This window comes from Hemitrygon akajei, chromosome 7, assembly GCF_048418815.1.
Source record: "Hemitrygon akajei chromosome 7, sHemAka1.3, whole genome shotgun sequence".
Lineage (NCBI taxonomy): Eukaryota > Metazoa > Chordata > Chondrichthyes > Myliobatiformes > Dasyatidae > Hemitrygon > Hemitrygon akajei.
The window spans coordinates 154,945,555-154,965,105 of record NC_133130.1 but is presented as its reverse complement, the minus strand read 5'-3'; the positions used below and the strand labels follow the sequence as shown (position 1 = coordinate 154,965,105).

General features: G+C 41.3%; 1 protein-coding gene across 5 annotated transcripts in view; it reads right to left on the bottom strand.

Annotated features, from left to right (window-relative positions):
• The window catches only part of LOC140731037 (astrotactin-2-like), a 1,710,280-nt gene that overhangs the window by 836,296 nt on the left and 854,433 nt on the right, over window positions 1–19,551 (bottom strand). For all 5 annotated transcript variants that reach the window (XM_073052234.1, XM_073052229.1, XM_073052230.1 and 2 more), the window contains one exon: window positions 8,161–8,298. In XM_073052234.1, coding sequence (XP_072908335.1) covers window positions 8,161–8,298 — 138 coding nt within the window. The remainder of the gene's footprint in view (window positions 1–8,160; window positions 8,299–19,551) is intronic.

Below are 19,551 nucleotides of genomic sequence, written 5' to 3'. Positions count from 1 at the left end.
ACCATTATTTTGTTTACGATGTTTAAGTTTGTCCTCATGAAAAATAAAATGTGAGTTTTATTCTCATTCTATAGATTCTCAATATGCCTACCACATTCCGTACATGGGAGATCTGATCTACAGTCAACAACATCCAGATACAATCTCATAATTTTTGGCAATATAACCAGGGCCATATTTTCACTCCACTACGCATTTTGGACCAATCATTGTACAAGCTGATGAAGTCTGTTCTCTGTTACTTGAAAGAGGACTGGGTGTGATGTCCCTTACATAACAGTGTGTGGCTCACTTCACTATGGTGCAGATATCTCTAGCCCATAACCAATGACATTCATGACCAAAGCCACTGGTAATGCTATCCTGGAACAGCTCGGAGAGCATTGCCTGCGGCTTTCTACTAGTCTCGTGCTCAAAAAGTGCATTTTGACTGATGCACATTCCAACGAAGGCACTAAGCCTTGCAGACTGTTGCTTGTTCAGATGCAGACAGCAGTATTTGCAGAAGATTCTGAGCTGACATGGCCTATTGCTGAACGCTTCTCTCTCATGCCACATCAGCTTAACATGCCTTGTGTGTGCCCGATTTCATTTACATTGGAAAACAGCTGCCTTCTTGACTGGGCCTGGAGAAAATGGCTATTTCAGAATCCGCAAAACTTAGATAAACTGCTCCATTCCAGCACACCACATCCTTGCAGTCTTGATGAAGCAAACACTAGTAGAAAACAGGTTACAACTGACTTATAAGTAGCTGCTGATTTCTTTAAATATTGCCATCTGACTTGAGAAGAGCTGAGAGAATCCTTTTTGCTGCTCTAAGTATTTTTAAGTGCATGAGGTTAACACATGAACTAGTAATACTGGTGGGTCCCAATCTGCTACTTCTGGCACCAACAAGCTTGGTTTGTGACTGACAGCAGAATCTGACGTGTTAATGTCACCGATGTTACAAAATGATGGCCAGAGCAAGGCGATTCCTCATGTGCTTTGGATACCACACTGTAAACGATTTGGCACCCAGCGTATTCAAACTACGGGCCTGTCAGACATATTTTGTTGCTGCTGTCTTGATACATGGTGATGGTGCATAAAAGATTGGCTTCTTTGCAATAATATTATTTCAAGTACAAGTTATTTGACTGATTCAACATTCATATTCTAAAGTTACAAGCAATCAATGCAACACTAATCAATTATTCAATTACCCTTCTTAATGAGGGTTAGTAATTGTAAGGGTAATTATGATTATTGAACAAAAGAAAATATTCTTTTAATTTATTTTATTTCAACAACTTTTTTTTCAAAATATATCTTTCAAATAAGTGAATGATAAAGCTGAACAATTGCATATATTTGTTGATTTTATTTTCCCTCTGGTTTGAGTCTCTCGACGTGGCTGTCATTCTCCTTTTCACGATACAAACAATTCCCATCATTAGTTTTTAGCTTAAATGTTATGGTGCATGACAACAGTTCAATGTCTGTGCTGAATTAAATGTCTGTCTGATTGTCTTAATCCATGTATAAAGGCAAATTGTGACATTGTACTATCCCTGTACACAATTTGCAATTTTAAGAAACAGGACTGGCAAAGGGCAAAACCACATTTCAGTGCACTTCATAATAATGTAACAAGCATTCAGATTTTGACACACCTCTGATCACAGCCTGCTACTCATTATAACAACGTACCCACTTTCAGCTTTGTACATCACAGCTTTGTGACCATTATTTCCTTTATGTTCTTTAATGACCTGAATTTTCACAGAATGTAAATAGATACAACATCATAGCTCGACTTCTTCCTCCGGTTTGAAGCAAATACTCCATAGTGGCATGGTCCAAAGAGCCTGCTGTTCATTTGTTTATAATATACAAGGCCTCTTACTCTTGAGCTCCCACTTACTGGCTTAGGCAGATAGCAGTACAAAAATAGGTGAAAATGATATTTGGCAGCTTATTTATCCTAAGGGTTCTAATTACAAACATTACAATACCAGATTAAATTTTTAATATTCCTCCCATCAATAATTTAGCAGAAATGTTGGTACAGATGCAAGCTTCTCATCCTGTTTTATTTGCCATAAAAGGAGACACTAATGTCCTGAAGAGCTAAACAGAAAAGAAATTGATCTCGGTGACCCAAGATCTGAAGTGTGATTGTGGTAACTTATAGCCTCCTTTATCCTGTACCCTAGTGCAAGAGCAGAGCTTTTTCACGGACTAATTTATCTTTGAAGGAACATCAAGCATCATAGCAGAATGGACTCCATCTTTTAGTATTTGATTGTCTGCATACCAGTTCATTCATGCAGATTCAACAATAGGTAAATCTCTCTAAGTTTAAAGTGATGTTTTGTTTACCTTTTGATCAAGTGCAGGATTTGATGATACACTTCAGATTGCAAACCAGATAGCTGAAGTTTGTAAGCATTGTACAAGACACAGTACATCAGTGTCACTCAGTAGAAACTGACAACTACACCATCGTGCAAACCACAGCTTGCCCAATGGCACATCTCGTTGGTGTTTAGTTTCCACAATATTTTATTTTATTGAGATACAGCATGGAATAGGTTATTCTAGCACTTCGAGCCAATCTCTTCAGCAACTCCCAACTTAACCCTAGCCTAATCAGAGGACAATTAACATACCAACTGGTACATCTTTTCACTGTGGGAGGAAACTGGAGCTCCTGAGCAAACCCATGCTGTACAAACTTTTACAGGCAACGGCAGGAATTGTTTGTGGACCTAATTGCTTGGACTCCTCATTAGTTACAGGTTAAGAAGGCATTCTTCTTTCTGAGCATACAGTAAGGGTCTATGTTTTTCCACATGGAATGGTGGTTATATGGAATAATCTGACAGAACAGGTGGAGAAGCAGATAGAATTACAACATTTAAAGGGCATTTGGACAATTATTCAGATAGGAAAGGTAGAGAGGGATATGGCCCTAATGCAGGAAAATGGGATTAGTCTTGATAGGTATCACGGTTGGGCTAAAAAGGCCCATTTTTGTGCAATACAATTCTATGATACAGTAATATAGCAAGACAGCGGCTATATTTCATTCGGAGTTTGAGGAGATTTGGTATGTCAGCTAAAACACTCGAGAATTTCTACAGATGGACCATGAAAAGCATTCTGACCGGCTGTATCAACATCTGGTATGGGTGGGGCGGGGGGGGGGTGAGGGGGTGCAACTGCACAGGACCGAAGAAAACTGCAGAGAGTTGTAAAACGAGTCGGCTCCAACATGGGTACTGGCTTCTGTGGCATCCACGACGTCTTCAAGGTGCAGTGCCTCAAAAAGGTGCCGTCCATCATTAAGGATCCACACCAACCAGGACATGCCTTCTTCACATTGTTACCGTCAGGAAGGAGGTATAGAGGCCTGAAGGCACATAATCAGCAACTCAGGAATCACTTTGTTCCCTTTGTCATCTGATTTCTGAATGAACATTGATCCCATGAACACTAAATCACTACTTTTTATTTCTAATTTTGCACTAATTACTTAATTTAACTATTTAATATACATATATAGTTACTGTAATTTACAGATTTTTGATATATATTATATCATCATGTATCGCATTGTTCTGCAGCTGCAAAGTTAACAAATTCCATGACTTGCCAGTGATATTAAACCTGATTCTGATTCTGAAACAAATAGCTGATTACTATATGCGGTATCTTGCAGCATACATCCAAGCTATTGCATTGCTTAGGTTACAAATGTGACTGTATTTCGAAGACAAATGCAGTTAAATGTTCCAAACCACTTAACACATAGATAATGAACGCTTTAGCATATTCTTAAAGGGCCAAAAGTCTGGGAAGGTTAGGTTTGTAAAAACACATTGGACAGGACAAATTTGTTTTCTATGTCTGTGCATAATTACAATTTGGTAGTTATTTTCACACAGAAAGCACAATCTCATTAAGAGAACAGAGCAGATTGCAAACGAGGCAGCAGCAGGTCACCACTAGTCAAGATAATGACATAATCATTTACAAAAGTTTGAGAAAACTAAGAGATAATTAACTGCACAGGGCAAGAGCAATAAACCATAACAATATGCAGTGTTTTGCTCAGCGAATAGCCTGGAAATCAAGGTCTGACATTTTAAACTTTCAGAAAAAAAATCTCACCATCTTAGCCCACGCGAACTTGACCCACGTCTTGCTGCTTGCTTCATTACCTCTCACACCTCCATGGTACTGAATAATATCTTCTGAATTTTTTTTATAATAGAAGACTATTTTTAGAAAACTATCTAAGCTGCTTCCTCTTGAAACCCAGCAGAATCTGGTTACTTTTGAGATTGGCCTTATGGCCACATGCAATTTAGGCATGGTGATTTATGGCCAGTCTTCAATCCACTCCTCTAAAAAGTTACTGGTGTCAATTTTGTGACAGTCTCCCATCTGGTAGAAGCAGAAATATTGGACCCAGCAAAGAATTTTTGGGAGCCAACATTCCTCAAGAGATCAAATTGCTTCTCCTGACCTGCAGCAGAATGGTGGGCATGATGTTTCAGTTCGTTCTGCTTCTGCCCTTGGCCTTTTCAGTTCTGTCAAGCTTCAAGCTGAGACAAATGGAGAGCCTGTCATAAAAGAGCAAAACCAAGGCCAAGTGTTTTCACCTTCCTCTGACGGAAACATATTCACTACGTTATGGGCAGTCCTGTCTGAGTTATGGCAGAAGCCACCAACTGGTAGGATAGACAACTGTCTTGCAGGTCAGAGGAGATTTCCTTGCAACCTGATCTCTTGTGGAATGCTGGTTCCCAAAAATTCCTTGCTGGGTACAATATTTCTGCTTCTGCCAGATGGGAGACTGTCACTGAATTGACACTAGTAACTCTTTAGAGGAATGGATTTAAATTTCTGGAGCTTTTCAAACAGTTAATTCAGGCAATATGTCCCCTGTAATATATACAACATGCACAATGTGGTTACATATGCTTATCAAATTTTTCTTGTGAAATCTGGTTCGACTGAAATGAATTGTGAATCGAATTTCAGAAGCAGAGCTGCATTTAAGATATTGTGCATGAAGCTTATGTAACAGGGGACAAATTTCTACAGCCCTGTTGACTATGAACAAAGGTAATTTGAGCACATTCTCAATGAGAATTGCTCTTGTGCATGCCGTTGTAGGTGAGTTAAATCAATATAAAAGATAGCAAAGCGCTTTACATATGTAGCAGAAAAAATTGAGCTTCCATAATCTCACCTGCTGGTCCAAAATCAGCATTTCTTCATATACTGGCTATTGGCCTAGATGTATCTAATCATCATTATCATAGGTTTCTGATTAACTGAGCTCATCTGTGGAACTTCAAAGAAGCTTTTAAAATATTTTCAGTTACAAGGATATTAAAATGTGCCTTCCAAAAATAGTTAAAAATTAAATATATTTAATGCACTAGGACATTTAACATCAAGAAATTGCTTTCTTGAACTTTTAAAGACATTTTTCAGTTTCATTGCATAATTTTACTCACAGATGATAAACTGTCATACTGATAGAAATATTTTTTATGCAAACTCAGTTTTCAGATGTATTTGCAAAACTGCACCAGATGTTCTTCATTGTATCAAGGAATAAATTTTAATGCAATTTATTTTTCTTTAGCATCTAAAATCCTTCCAACTAGCCAGTTTGCCAATTCTTCCAATTTGCCAGTGATACTTTTGCTATTATTCAGAAAGTTTAAACAGAAACATAAACTATTAAATATTTGCTAGAAACAGGTGCTACATTTTGGTCTGGAATAGTAATTTCCCAAAATTCTGCAGTCCATTTTTTGTTGAAGTGTTAAGACACCCCAAAAGGGCAATGTTCATTCCCTTCTTAGTTAATTGAGCAGCAACAAATGGCAATTAAAAACTTAAACCATTTTTCGTGCTCTGCGTTTTTGTTTCTTCTTAGAAATATGTAGAGATATTAGATATATTAGAGATATTAGATAGTGACTAGTGGGGTATCGCAAGGCTCAGTGCTGGGACCCCAGTTGTTTACAATATATATTAATGATTTAGACGAGGGAATTAAATACAGCATCTCCAGGCTTGCGGATGACATGAAGCTGGGCGGCGGTGTTAGCTGTGAGGAGGATGCTAAGAGGATGCAGGGTGACTTGGATAGATTAGGTGAGTGTGCAAATTCATGGCAGATGCAATTTAATATGGACAAATGTGAGGTTATCCATTTTGGTTGCAAGAACAGGAAAACAGATTAATATCTGAATGGTGGCCTACTAGGAAAAGGGGAGGTGCAACGAGATCTGGGTGTCATTGTACACCAGTCATTGAAAGTGGGCATGCAGGTACAGCAGGCGGTGAAAAAGGCAAATGGTATGTTGGCATTCATAGCAAAAGGATTCAAGTATAGGAGCAGGGAGGTTCTACTGCAGTTGTACAAGGCCTTGGTGAGACTGCACCTAGAGTATTGTGTGCAGTTTTGGTCCCCTAATCTGAGGAAAGATATTCTTGCCATAGAGGGAGTACAAAGAAGGTTCACCAGATTGATTCCTGGGATGGCAGGACTTTCATATGAAGAAAGACTGGATCGACTAGGCTTATACTCGCTGGAATTTAGAAGATTGAGAGGGGATCTTATTGAAACATATAAAATTCTAAAGGGATTGGACAGGCTAGATGCAGGAAGATTGTTTCTGATGTTGGGGAAGTCCAGAACGAGGGGTCGCAGTTTAAGGATAAAGGGGAAGCTTTTAGGACCGAGATGAGGAAAAACTTCTTCATACAGAGAGCGGTGAATCTGTGGAATTCTCTGCCACAGGAAACAGTTGAGGCCGGTTCATTGGCTATATTTAAGAGGAAGTTAGATATGGCCCTTGTGGCTAAAGGGATCAGGGGGTATGGAGAGAAAGCACCAACAGGGTTCTGAGTTGGATGATCAGCCATGATCATACTGAATGTTGGTGCAGGCTCGAAGGGCCGAATGGCCTACTCCTGCACCTATTTTCTATGTTTCTATCAGTAACTAAACCAAAGCTGGGTGTGTTGATGTAAAGCTCTTCATAGCAGGATTTAAGGGATGGTAAGTAAAGAGATCTTCACTTAGAGAGTACCAGTGGGTTGGAACTCACTGCTTGAAGGTGCAATTGAAATTGACAAATTCAAGGCATTTCAGCAATACTTGGAGATGTGATCTAGAAGACAATGGAGTTTGTGCTGTAAAGTAGTAGTAAGGCTGAGTATCTTTTTGACAACCAGGCAGGAGACAATGGGATAAATGAAGCTCTTCTGTTACGTAGGCCTATGATTCAAGGAATAAAGTGGCATTTCTGTTGTCCTAAGCATGTCATAAATGCACCCAGAATCTGGGCAAAGGTTAACACTTCCCAAGATGTTTTGAAGTTACTGGCACTTACCATAGAAGTCTGAGATATTACAAGATTGGGAAGTTACTGACACTTGTTTACCGCAAGTTTTAATTAAATACAACAAAAGATTTAAAAATCAGTAATTTATACAAACTCAACAATAAAGACAGACTCAGCTAACAGAGGGGGAAAAAGAAGAGAAGGTTTCCAGATGGTTTTCTGGGACTCAACTTGCATGCAGATACAATAATCCATCCAGGAAATATAAATAATGCTCTAATTTTATATGCATGTCACAGAAAACGATGGTGTGCCAAATCAGAACACTGAATAAACAGATAAAATAAGATACATCATATTTCAAACTACTCAATGAATTTGATGATTTAGAAGTAACAGCTGGCAAGTGCTTCCCTGATTTGATTTCTGCATAATATAAGCATAAGAACATTGTAAACAGGAACAGCAGTAGGCCGCCAGGTCCTCAGTCCTGGCTTCAGCATTGAATTGGACCACAGATACTCTGATTGTGGCCTCAGTTCAAATTTCCCTTCTGGGTACGAATGCCCCTTACATCCATTTTTCTCGGTCAAAGGAACATTAAGTGTCTCAACCTCCACATAAGGAAAAGATTTATGACACTCTGTGTGAAGAAATTTCCCTTGATTTAAATGGTCTCTGTTTATCAAGTCTCCTAATTCTATCAGTCCCTGTGCAGATAAACCACCTGTCTGCATCATCATCACTGTGAAAACAACCTTAACTCTCCTCATTGCCTCTACAACTGGTCTCTTACCTAACCTCCCCTGTGTCCTCAGTGACCAGGACATCAGTCTTGCAGCTGGCCAACGGGCTGATGGATAGCTCCACTGGAGGCACGACAAAACTCTTACTGACTGGTAGCCACAAACCTTGACTTAGGCTGTAGGTAGACCTATGAACAGAAAGACAACAGTTAAACAGTTAACAGTAATGTTGCAGTCTGCTTCTTGTACACAAAATATTTTCACATAAATTGAAGCTATTTCAGAAAGAGCTCAATCCAGTGACATATTTTTATGGCACTTATAGTTCCTAGTATGAGGACCTCAAGATGGCTTGGTGAGTAACTGCATCATATAGAGAGTGCCGCTGAAGCAAGCGGGCATTGCAGCACTCAGTGCAGCCTGGATGTGGTCATAATGGATGTTTCAGTTGAACCATGGATGAGCACAATATGCTGGGACAGCTGATCACTCTTGCGTTTCTAGAGTGCAAAAAAAAAGGGATGCTAAATCTGTCAAAGCTAAGAAGTTACTGGGTGCACAAAATAAAAAGCACTACATTTTTCAAGTCAATATAATTCACATTTACTAACATTTAAGCTGCTGGTCAAAGAATCTAAACTTCTTATATTCCCTGTGATATCTGTATTTTACTTACCACTCATTCAATTTATCCAATAAGAATGCATCGATTCAATGGCATTATGGATGTAAAGAGAGCCATGCATTGTGGTTTTTGTACTTTTTCTTGTGAATAAAGTTTATTTTGGTTGGGGTAAAAGGGTACTGAATGAAGTCAAGCAGGGATGTGTATTCATTGCAACCCTCTTGGCTATCCTGCTTGCCACAATCCTGTACCTCACCTCTGATAAACTACCTGTTGAACTGGAATCATTCTAGAGGATGAATGGAAAGCCATTCAATCTCCATTCATCTCCACTCTGGAACAAGCTTAGTCATTCCTGTACTGGAATTAAGTAGACATCATTCTCAGTGCTTCATAAGAAATATCTTGATGTCTTTTTTGTTCTAATGATTCAGTGTGTTCTTTTGAAATGTTTCAAGCTGCTCTTTGTCTGCTTTGACTGACTGTGGCCAGGAATTCCCATAAGGCAGTTTTCAGCCTCTTTTATTGACAAAAGAACATGAAAACCATTCAAAAGTGATGGAAGGAGATAACCATTTCCCATATTCACTCCAAAGCTTTTCTGTCAAATATCAACTGCACAATTTTCCTGCAGCCTGGAGCTCTAACCCAATATCACAATGGAAATGGCTTAATCATGTACATTATGGTGCTTCAGACAGACAACTCAACTTCAAGAACAACTTGAGATGGGCAATCAATTCTAAGCTATTTAGGAATGTTGAAATGTGACTGTGTGACATATGACTGTGTGAGTTCGTATAGCATAAATGCCATCTATAAATTTCCTGATGATACAACCATTGTTGACAGAATTTCAGATGGTGATAAAAGGGCGTACAGGAGTGAGGTATACCAGTTAATTGAGTGGTGTTGCAGCAACGACCTTGCACCCATTGTCAGCAAGACCAAGGTGCTGATTGTGGACTTCAGAGAGGGTAAGATGAAGGAACACAAAGCGATCCTCATCATAGAGGGATCAGTAGTGGAGAGAGTGAGCAATTTACAGTTCCTGGGTATCAGTATCTCTGAGAAACTAACCTGGATGCAACATATTGATGCAGCTATAAAGAAGGCAAGACAGCAGCTAAATTTCATTAACAGTTTGAGGAAATTTAGTTTGTCAACTATTTACACTAGAATAAATGCTCCTCATTCAAATCATCATCCTCAGCCCCTCCAGTTACCAGCAGAACCAATAATCTCTCTTCGAAGTGTTTAAATCAGACACATGTTCTAATTTATCATCTATTTCTCTCCATTACACTAAGTTTAGCTTCTAAATCATTACCAAGAACTTATCCCAGTTTCTATACAGTCCAATAAAGCCAGTACAGGGATTCCTCAATTTACAAACATTTGATTTACAAATCTGCACTATAATGCAAGTTGACTCTTTGGTTTGAGTGTCTTTGATTTACAAATCTATTTTCACCATAATGAGTAACATTCCAGTCTATACCAATAGGAATGCATTCTCTCAAAATAGCCATCATGCATTTTACCCAGCGTTTTTCTGGTTGAAAAGTTAGACAAAATAAACTGCTTTCCAGGGTAAAAAAAAAATCTCTTTCATAATTTGAGAAATTGGTATATATTTCTCCATATATTGTTGTGCTTGGCCTATATCCCTCAAAGCCCCATCCCTGCATGTAATTATTTAAGTGTTCCTTAAACGATACTATTGTACTTGCTTCAACCACTTCCCCTGGCAGCTCGGTTCATGTGCTCACCATCCCTCAAGGCCCTAGTTTCCTTCTCACCCCAAGTCTATGCCAGCTGGTTTATGATTTCCCGGCCATGTGGAGTGGACTGCTGTCATCCACCTTATCTCTGCCCCTCCTGACTTTATAAATCTCTATACAGTCAGGCCTCATTCTCCTATGCTCATAGGAATAAAGATCAAGCCTGGCCAACTTCTCCAGAACATTCAGAGCCTCTAGCATGACAAAATCTTCAGAAATCTTTTCTCCACCCTTTCCACAGTTTAACCATATCTGTCCTATGGAAGGGAGGCACAAGCTGTACACAGTATACCAAGTGTGGCCTTACCAATAACTTATAAAACTGTATAATAACATCCAACTTCTATTCTCATTGCCTGGAGTGCTAAATTCCTTTTCCACCACCCAGTCCACTGGTGATGCCACTATCAGTGACCATGCAGCTATATTCCTAGATTCCTCTGTTCTATTGCATGCATTAGTGCCCTACCGTTCATTGTAGAAGTTCTATGCTGGTTTGACACCAAAATGCATCACCTCACACTTAACTGTGTTGAAATCCATTTACTATTCCTCAGCTCACTTCCCTAATTGATCAAATCTCCTTGCAATCTATGATAACCTTCTTTGCTATCGACAAAACCTAATTTGTGTCATCTACAAATTTATTAATCAAGACTTTCACACTTGTATCCAAATAATTGATAATAGCATTCGGATGGGAAACAACTTCTTCTCCCAGACTACTGAACTCACTGCCACCACCCAGCTCTCATCACATATGAAGCATATGCAGCATTATACCGTTTACTTTTTGACTTGCATTGTAAATGCACCTTACGATTTGTTAATTTATTTGCAGTAATATTGATGTCTGTGCTGTGTTCTGCACCTTAGTCCAGAGGAATATTGTTTTAATATGGAACATAGAATAGTACAGCACAGTACAGGCCCTTCAGCCCACAATGTTGTGCCAACCCTTAAACCCTGCCTCCCATATAACCCCCCCCCCCACCTTAAATTCCTCCGTATACCTGTCTAGTAGTCTCTTAAGCTTCACTAGTGTATCTGCCTCCACCACTGACTCAGGCAGTGCATTTCATGCACAAACCACTCTGAGTAAAAAGCCTTTCTCTAATATCCCCCTTGAACTTCCCACCCCTTACCTTAAAGCCATGTCCTCTTGTACTGAGCAGTGGTGCCCTGGGGAAGAGGCACTGGCTGTCCACTCTATCTATTCCTCTTAACATATTGTATACATCTATCATGCCTCCTCTCATCCTTCTCTCCAAAGAATAAAGACCTAGCTCCCTTAATCTCTGATGATAATGCATACCCTCTAAACCAGGCAGCATCCTGGTAAATCTCCTCTGTACCCTTTCCAATGCTTCCACATCCTTCCTATAGTGAGGGAACCAGAACTGGACACAGTACTCCAAGTGTGGCCTAACCAGAGTTTTATAGAGCTGCTTCATTACCTTGTGACTCCTGAACTCTATCCCTCTACTTATGAAAGCTAACACTCCATAAGCTTTCTTAAATACCCTATCTACCTGTGAGGCAACTTCTAGGGATCTATGGACATGTACCCTCAGATCCCTCTGCTCCTCCACACTACCAAGTATCCTGCTGTTTGGCAGTATACATGTACACCTGCATGGTACACAAATGACAATAAACGAGCTTGATATATAATAATCAGAGGTCACAACACCAATCCCTAAGGCACACCATAGACACAGCCTCCACTCCAACAAACAACCTTCAACCACCACTCTCTGCTTCCTACCTGTGATCCAATTTTGAATCCACCCAACTAGAACTCCCTGGATTCCATAGCACCTAACCTCTGCCGTGTAGGACCTTGTCAAATGTCTTCTGTAAATCTCAATAGAAAACAACCACTGTTCTACTATTCTGGTTACCTCTTTAAATAAAAACTCTATAAGCTTCATCAAGTATGACTTTTGACGTTAGAGACATTGAGCAGATTAGATGAGCAAGAATTCTCTTCAGCTCAAAATCAACAACTCTTGTGAAAGACTTTGTCCTGAAACATTTATTCCATCTTGCTCACAGTTCTTTGCTTTAGCCAAGTCTGTCAAAAAGTGTTTGTCATATTTAAAACATGAATATTTCAAGAAAATTCCTGGGCTGAAAAAAATGTCACCACTTCTTGTCACTACCAGTCCAAAGAGTATTATTAGCCCCTTGTGGATTTAATCACATGTCTGTTTACATCATGTGGACTGCACAGCCTCCAACCAAATTTCACCAAACAATGTAATTAGTAAGTTTTATAAAAAAGAATGGATACAGAAATTATTTTGTGTGGTATAATGGTTTTCTGTGCTCCACAACTGGTTCCAAGCAAAAATTCAAACACTGCAAGGGTTTCCGATCTTAGCTTATGCTAGTAGACACCAGGAAATGTTAAATTTGCATAGCTGCATCAAAATGCCAATGTGTGCTTTGATGCCATTGCTGACGCGCTGATTTGCAAATGTGTGTCCTTTGAATGCTGTAAATCACTTATGCAGAGGATCTTCACAGGGTATTTAAGACTTGTTTTTTGTTTTAAAAGAGAGACAGTTTACCCTCTCACCCTCCCACAAGATCATAGACCACTGTGCCTCTGACAGACTTTCACTCCCCGCTCCCTCCCCCACTGCCTGTACTTGGCCCCTGAAGCTTTCGCGATTGTGTGCTCCCTTGGTCAACATGAATAATGGTTTGGGCCTTGTGCCAGACAGAAAATCACTGCAGTGGGGAAGAGGGAGGAAAACACAGAAAGTGCAGAGTTCCCTCAAACAGCACTGCTTTAAGAGTCAGAATCAGGGTCAGATTTATTATCACTGACATATGTTGTGAAATTTGCTGTTTCCCAGCAGCAATACAGTTCAAGTCATAAAGAAAATTACCAGCAGTTACATAAATAAATAAGTAGTGCATTTGAGGACAGAATAATGTTTCACCCTTTCTAATCTCTTTCCTTTTGAAAACAGTAACAGTGAAAATCTCTTAAGTTATCAGCAGTGAGCTGTGTCCATTAAAGGCAAGGAAGCTATGACCAGCGATTTTTTTTGCGGTAACACACAAAATGTTGGAGGAACTCAGCAAGTCAGACAGCATCTATGTAGGAAAATAAACCATCTACGTTCTGGGCCAAGATTAGGCCCTCCTCACCACTGAGCACATTTATACAGAGTGCTGACACGGGAAAGTAGCACCCATCATCAAGGACCACAAAATCCAGGTCATGCTCCCTTCTCATTCCTGTCATCAGGAAGAAGGTACAGGAGCCTCAGGACCCACACCACCAGATTCAGAAACAGTTATTACCCCTCAGCCATCAATCTGTTGAACCTGAGGGCATAGCTTCACTTATCCCGTCACCGAACTGTTCCCACAAACTATAGACTCACTTTCAAGGTCTTTTCATCTCATGTTCTCTGTATCTATTACTTATTTATTTTTATATTATTATTTTTCCCTTTCTTTTTGCATTTGCACAGGTTTTTTTTGCACATTGCTTGTTGTCTGTCCTGTTGGGTGAGGTCTTTCATTGATCCTATTGTTTTTCTTGTAGTTACAGTGCATGTCCACAAGAAAATTAATCTCAGGGTTGATATGTGTACTTTGATTAAAAATTGTCTTTGAATTTTGAAAATTGAAGGGTCTTGGTCTAAAATATTAACTGTTTATTTCCCTCCTTCGATGCTTTCTGACATGCTGAGTACCTTCAGCATTTTGTGTGTGCTGCTCAAGACTTCGAGCATCTGTAGAATCTCTTGCATCTGAAACTTTTTGCAGTAAACATTTCACTTATTTCTACTATTGCATAACTTTACTGTCCATGGGCATCTAAACATAATGATAAGTCATGCCAGTTGGCAAATCTACTCTGATGCAACAGCTGGGAATCTTAGTTTGTCAGAATCCACCAAAGTCACCTAAAATCATTTTGATTCCTGCACAGATGTGACATGGTTGAAGTATTATCATCACCTTCACTGAAGAGGATTTCATGGCTGCACCTATCACCCTCCGGACCACAACACGTGAACACCATCTGTTTTTCATTGTGCACTAATTTGTTTCATTAAGTGATGTACAAGTCAATGAAAAGCTGATGAATGGGTACAGACAAAGAACAGAACAGGGGCAGACAGGAGCCAAGAAATTCTGCCATGATTACATTGCTGAAGGTTTAGGTGTGATGTAATTTTGAGTGCATTCAAGATGAAGGAGTTTGCAAAGGAGCTCAGCTTTGGGTGTAGTGGGGGCGAGAGAAGAGGGGTTTGGCGGCTAGTTTTGGAATGGGGAGTGTGGTGTGCTGCTGTAACAGGAATCACAAATCCAATGACATCATCCTGTAAATTCCACTGAGGTCGAAAGAGTGTCTGGTAACAGCAGGTGGCTTGAGAATTAACACTAAACAACCTGGAAGTGGTCATTATTGTGTTGTGCTTCGGTAAGCATGTCAACATCGGCTCGGGCACAGGCACAGAGGACTGAGTATGGTTGTCACAGCTTGAATAGTTTCTCACTAATTCTGTGGATGAGTTCCACTCCCACAGGAAGGTGCAGGTGAGAAGCAACGCTGCATCATGAAAGATTAAGAAAAGTGCCATTTGCTCTGTTACAGACCTGTTGGTTACGCTCATGACTTTCTTGCCATCATGAAGCAAGTACAAGCTGGAGGTGAATTTCTATCTGCAGCCTAACTTAAGATAAATCTTCCAGCGCCCTTCCCCATTGATGAAGTCAATGGCTTGTAATGATTACAATTATACCATTCAACTGCTAATTGCACAGCCTCGAACTCCAGCTCCAGGCAGGACCTTGACCGACGGCACCTCCAGGCCGAGACTTAAAGTGCTGCCACCAGACCCCAGCCTCCACTTCCCCAACCACCACTCTCCAATCCAATGTCTCTCAGGCCCCACCTTCAGCTCTTGGGTCCTTGGAAGCTCCATCATCCTCCCACACCACCTTCTCTGATCACCCCAATCCTCCTCTCTCCTCAGACAGTACCTACCCCCACCACCGACCCCACCTCCCATCACAATTGCCTCTGACTCTGAGGCAGAATGCTTTGTCCTTAGTAGGGGCCTTGACTTTATCCTCAGTGAGTTCCATGCCTGCCACGAATCCAAGCTCTTCTTCTGTCGCCTCGTATCTATGCCTACTTTATTGACAAGCACTCTCTATCCACATCAATGACCCCTGCTCCCGTCTTCAACTATCCTTCTTTTCTTTGATACTCTGCCCTGGTCTTCTGCCTGCTCTAGATCTTTTTATCGCTAACTGCCGACAAGACATCAACAGTCCTCTCTCCAATTCAAACCTCACTCCCTCGGAACACGCTGCTCTCCGCTCTCTTTACACTAATCTCAACCTCATCATCAAACCTACAGATAAAGGGGGTGTGGTAGTGTTCTGGCGAGCTAGTGGTCTGAGGCCAGACGACAACTCTCAGATACTTCCTCTTTCTTACCCTTTTAACTGGGCCCCACTAAGGAGCATCAGGCCTTTCTCTACTGCAGCGTCATAGACCTCATCAACTCTGGGGATCTTCTATCCACTGCCACCGACTTCGCATTTCCTTTACCCCACACTTCCCATTTCTACCTCCTACTTCCTCAAAGCTAACTGTCCAGGTAGACCTTTTGTTTCTGCCTACTCCTGCCCCACTGAACTCGTGTCTGCATACCTTGAATCTGCTTTTTCCCCCGTAGTTCAATCCCTTCTGACCCACCTCTGTGAAACTTCACACACTCACGATATTTTCAATGACTTTAAGTTCCCTGGCCCCGATTGTCTCATTTTCACTATGCATGTCCAGTCTCCATACACTTCAATCCCCAATCAGGTAAGCCTTTAAGGTCTCCATTTATTTCTAGACAACAGACTCAAGTAGTTCCCTTCTACCTCCACTCTCCTCCATCTGGCAGAACAAGTCCTCACCCTCAAGAATTTCTTCTCCCCATTACTTCAAACCTAAGGTGTAGTCCCAGCTTTGCCTGTCTTTTTGTCAGCTAAGTGGAAAAGTCTATGTTCCAAAGCTACACCAGCATTGCTTCCCAACTCTTCCTATGCTACAATGATGACTGCATTGGTGCTGCTTCATGCATCCACACACATTGAGCTCATCAATTTCATCAAGTTTGTCTCCAACTTCCACCCTGTCATCAAAAATCATTTGGTACATTTCTGACACTTCTCTCCCCTTTCTCAATCTCTCTGTCTCCACCTCTGGAGACAGTCTATCCACTGATATCTTTTATAAACTCACTGACTCTCACAGCTATCTGGATAATACCTTTTCCCACTCTGTCACTTGTCAAATGGCCAATCCCTTTTTTCAGTTCCTTACCTCCACCACATCTGCTCTCAGGATAAGGCCTTTCTTTCCAGAACTAATGAGGTGTCCTCCTTCTTCAAAGAAAGTGGCTTCGCTTCCTCTACCATCAATGGTGCCCTCTCCTGCATCTCTTCCATTTCTCGCAGATCTGCCCTCACCCCATCCTCCTGTCACCACATCAGAGATAGGGTTCCTCTTCTGCTCACCTACCACTCCACAAGCCTCTGCATCTAGCACATAATTCTCTGTACCTTCTGCCATCTCCAACAGGATTCCACTATCAAGCATACCTTCACAATCTCCCAATTTCTGCTTTCCACAGGGATCTCTCTGTACGTGATTCCCTTGTCCACTCATCCCTCCCAGTGATCTCCTTCCTGGTACTTATCCTTGCAAGCGGAACAAGTGCCACACTTGCCCCTACATCTCCTCCCTCACTACCATTCAGGGCCCCAAATAGTCCTTCCAGGTGAGCTGACACTCCACCTGCGAGTCTGTTGGGGTCATCTACAGTATCTGGTGCTCTTGGTGTGGCCTCTTGTATATCATAGAAACATAGAAAACCTACAGCACAATGCAGGCCCTTCGGCTCACAAAGTTGTGCCGAACATGTCCCTACCTTAGAAATTACTAGAGTTACCCATAGCCCTCTATTGTTTCTAAGCTCCACGTACCTGTCCAAAAGTCTCTTAAAAGACCCTATCTTATCCGCCTCCACCACCATTGCTGACAGCACATTCCACGCACTCACCACTCTCTGAGTAAAAAACTTACCCTGACATCTCCTCTGTACCTACTCCCCAGCACCTTAAACCTGTGTCCTCATGTGGCCCTGGGAAAAAGCCTCTGACTATCCACACGATCAATGCCCCTAATCATCTTATACACCCCTGTCAGGTCACCTCTCATCCTCCGTCGCTCCAAGGAGAAAAGACTGAGTTCATTCAACCTATTCTTATAAGGCAAGCTCCCTAATCCAGGCAACATCCTTGTAAATCTCCTCTGCACTATTTCTATGGCTTCCACATCCTTACTGTAGTGAGGCGACCAGAACTGAACACAGAACTCCAAGTGGGGTCTGACCAGAGTCCTATATAGCTGCAACATTACCTCTTGCCTCCTAAATTCAATTCCATGATTGATAAAGACCAATACACCATAAGCCTTCTTAACCACAGAGTCAACCTGTGCAGCTGCTTTCAGTGTCCTATGGACTCAGATTCCAAGATCCCTCTGATCCTTCACATTGCCAAGAGTCTTACCATTAATACCATATTCTGCCATCATACTTGACCTACCAAAATGAGCCACTTCACACTTATCTGGGTTGAACTCCATCTGCCACTTCTCAGCCCAGTTTTGCATCCTATCAATGTCCCGTTGTAAACTCTGACAGCCCTCCACACTATCCACAACACCCCCAATCTTTGGGTCATCAGCAAACTTACTAACCCATCCCTCCACTTCCTCATCCAGGTCACTTATAAAAATCATGAAGAGTAAGGGTCCCAGAACAGATCCCTGAGGCACGCCACTGGTGACCAACCTCCATGCAGAATATGACCCGTCTACAGCCACTCTTTGCCTTCTGTGGGCAAGCTAGTTCTGGATCCACAAAGCAATGTACCCTTGGATCCTATGCCTCCTTACTTTCTCAATAAGCCTTGCATGGGTTACCTTATCAAATGCCTTGCTGAAATCCATATACACTACATCTACTGCTCTTCCTTCATCAATGCGTTTAGTCACATCCTCAAAAAATTCAATCAGGCTCGTAAGGCACAACCTGCCCTTGACAAAGCCATACTGACTATTCTTAATCATATTATACCTCTCCAAATGTTCATCAATCCTGCTTCTCAGGATCTTCTTCATCAACTTACCAACCACTGAGGTAAGACTCACTGGTCTATAATTTCCTGGGCTATCTCTACTCCTTTTCTTGAATAAAGCAACAACATCTGCAACCCTCCAATCCTCCAGAACCTCTCCTGTCCCCATTGATGAAGCAAATATCATCGCCAGAGGCTCAGCAATCTCCTCCCTCTCCTTCCACAATAGCCTGGGGTACATCTCATCCGGTCCCGGAGACTTATCCAACTTGATGCTTTCCAAAAGCTCCAGCACATCCTCTTTCTGAATATCTACATGCTCAAGCTTTTCAGTCTGCTGCAAGTCATCACTACAATCACCAAGATGTTTTTCCATAGTGAATACTGAAGTAAAGTATTCATTAAGTACCTCTACTATTTGCTCCGGTTCCATACATACTTTCCCACTGTCACACTTGATAGATCCTACTCTTTCACATCTTATTGTCTTGCTCTTCACTTTCTTGTAGAATGCTTTGGGGTTTTCCTTAATCCTGCTATTTCCTTAATTCCTTAATATTGGTGAGACCTGATGCAGATTGGGAGACTGCTTTGTCTAGCACCTTCACTCTGTCCTCCAGAAAATGAGGGATTTTCTGGTGGCCTCCTATTTCAATTCTACTTCCCATTCCCATTCTGATGTATCAGTCCACGGCCTCCTCTACTGCCACGATGAGGCCACACTTAGGTAGGAGGAGCAACACCTTATATTCCGTTTGGGTACCCTGCAATCTGATGGCATATACATCGATTTTTTGAACCTAGTAACTGCCCACCCTCCTCTCCTTTACCATTCCCCATTCTTGTTTTCCTCT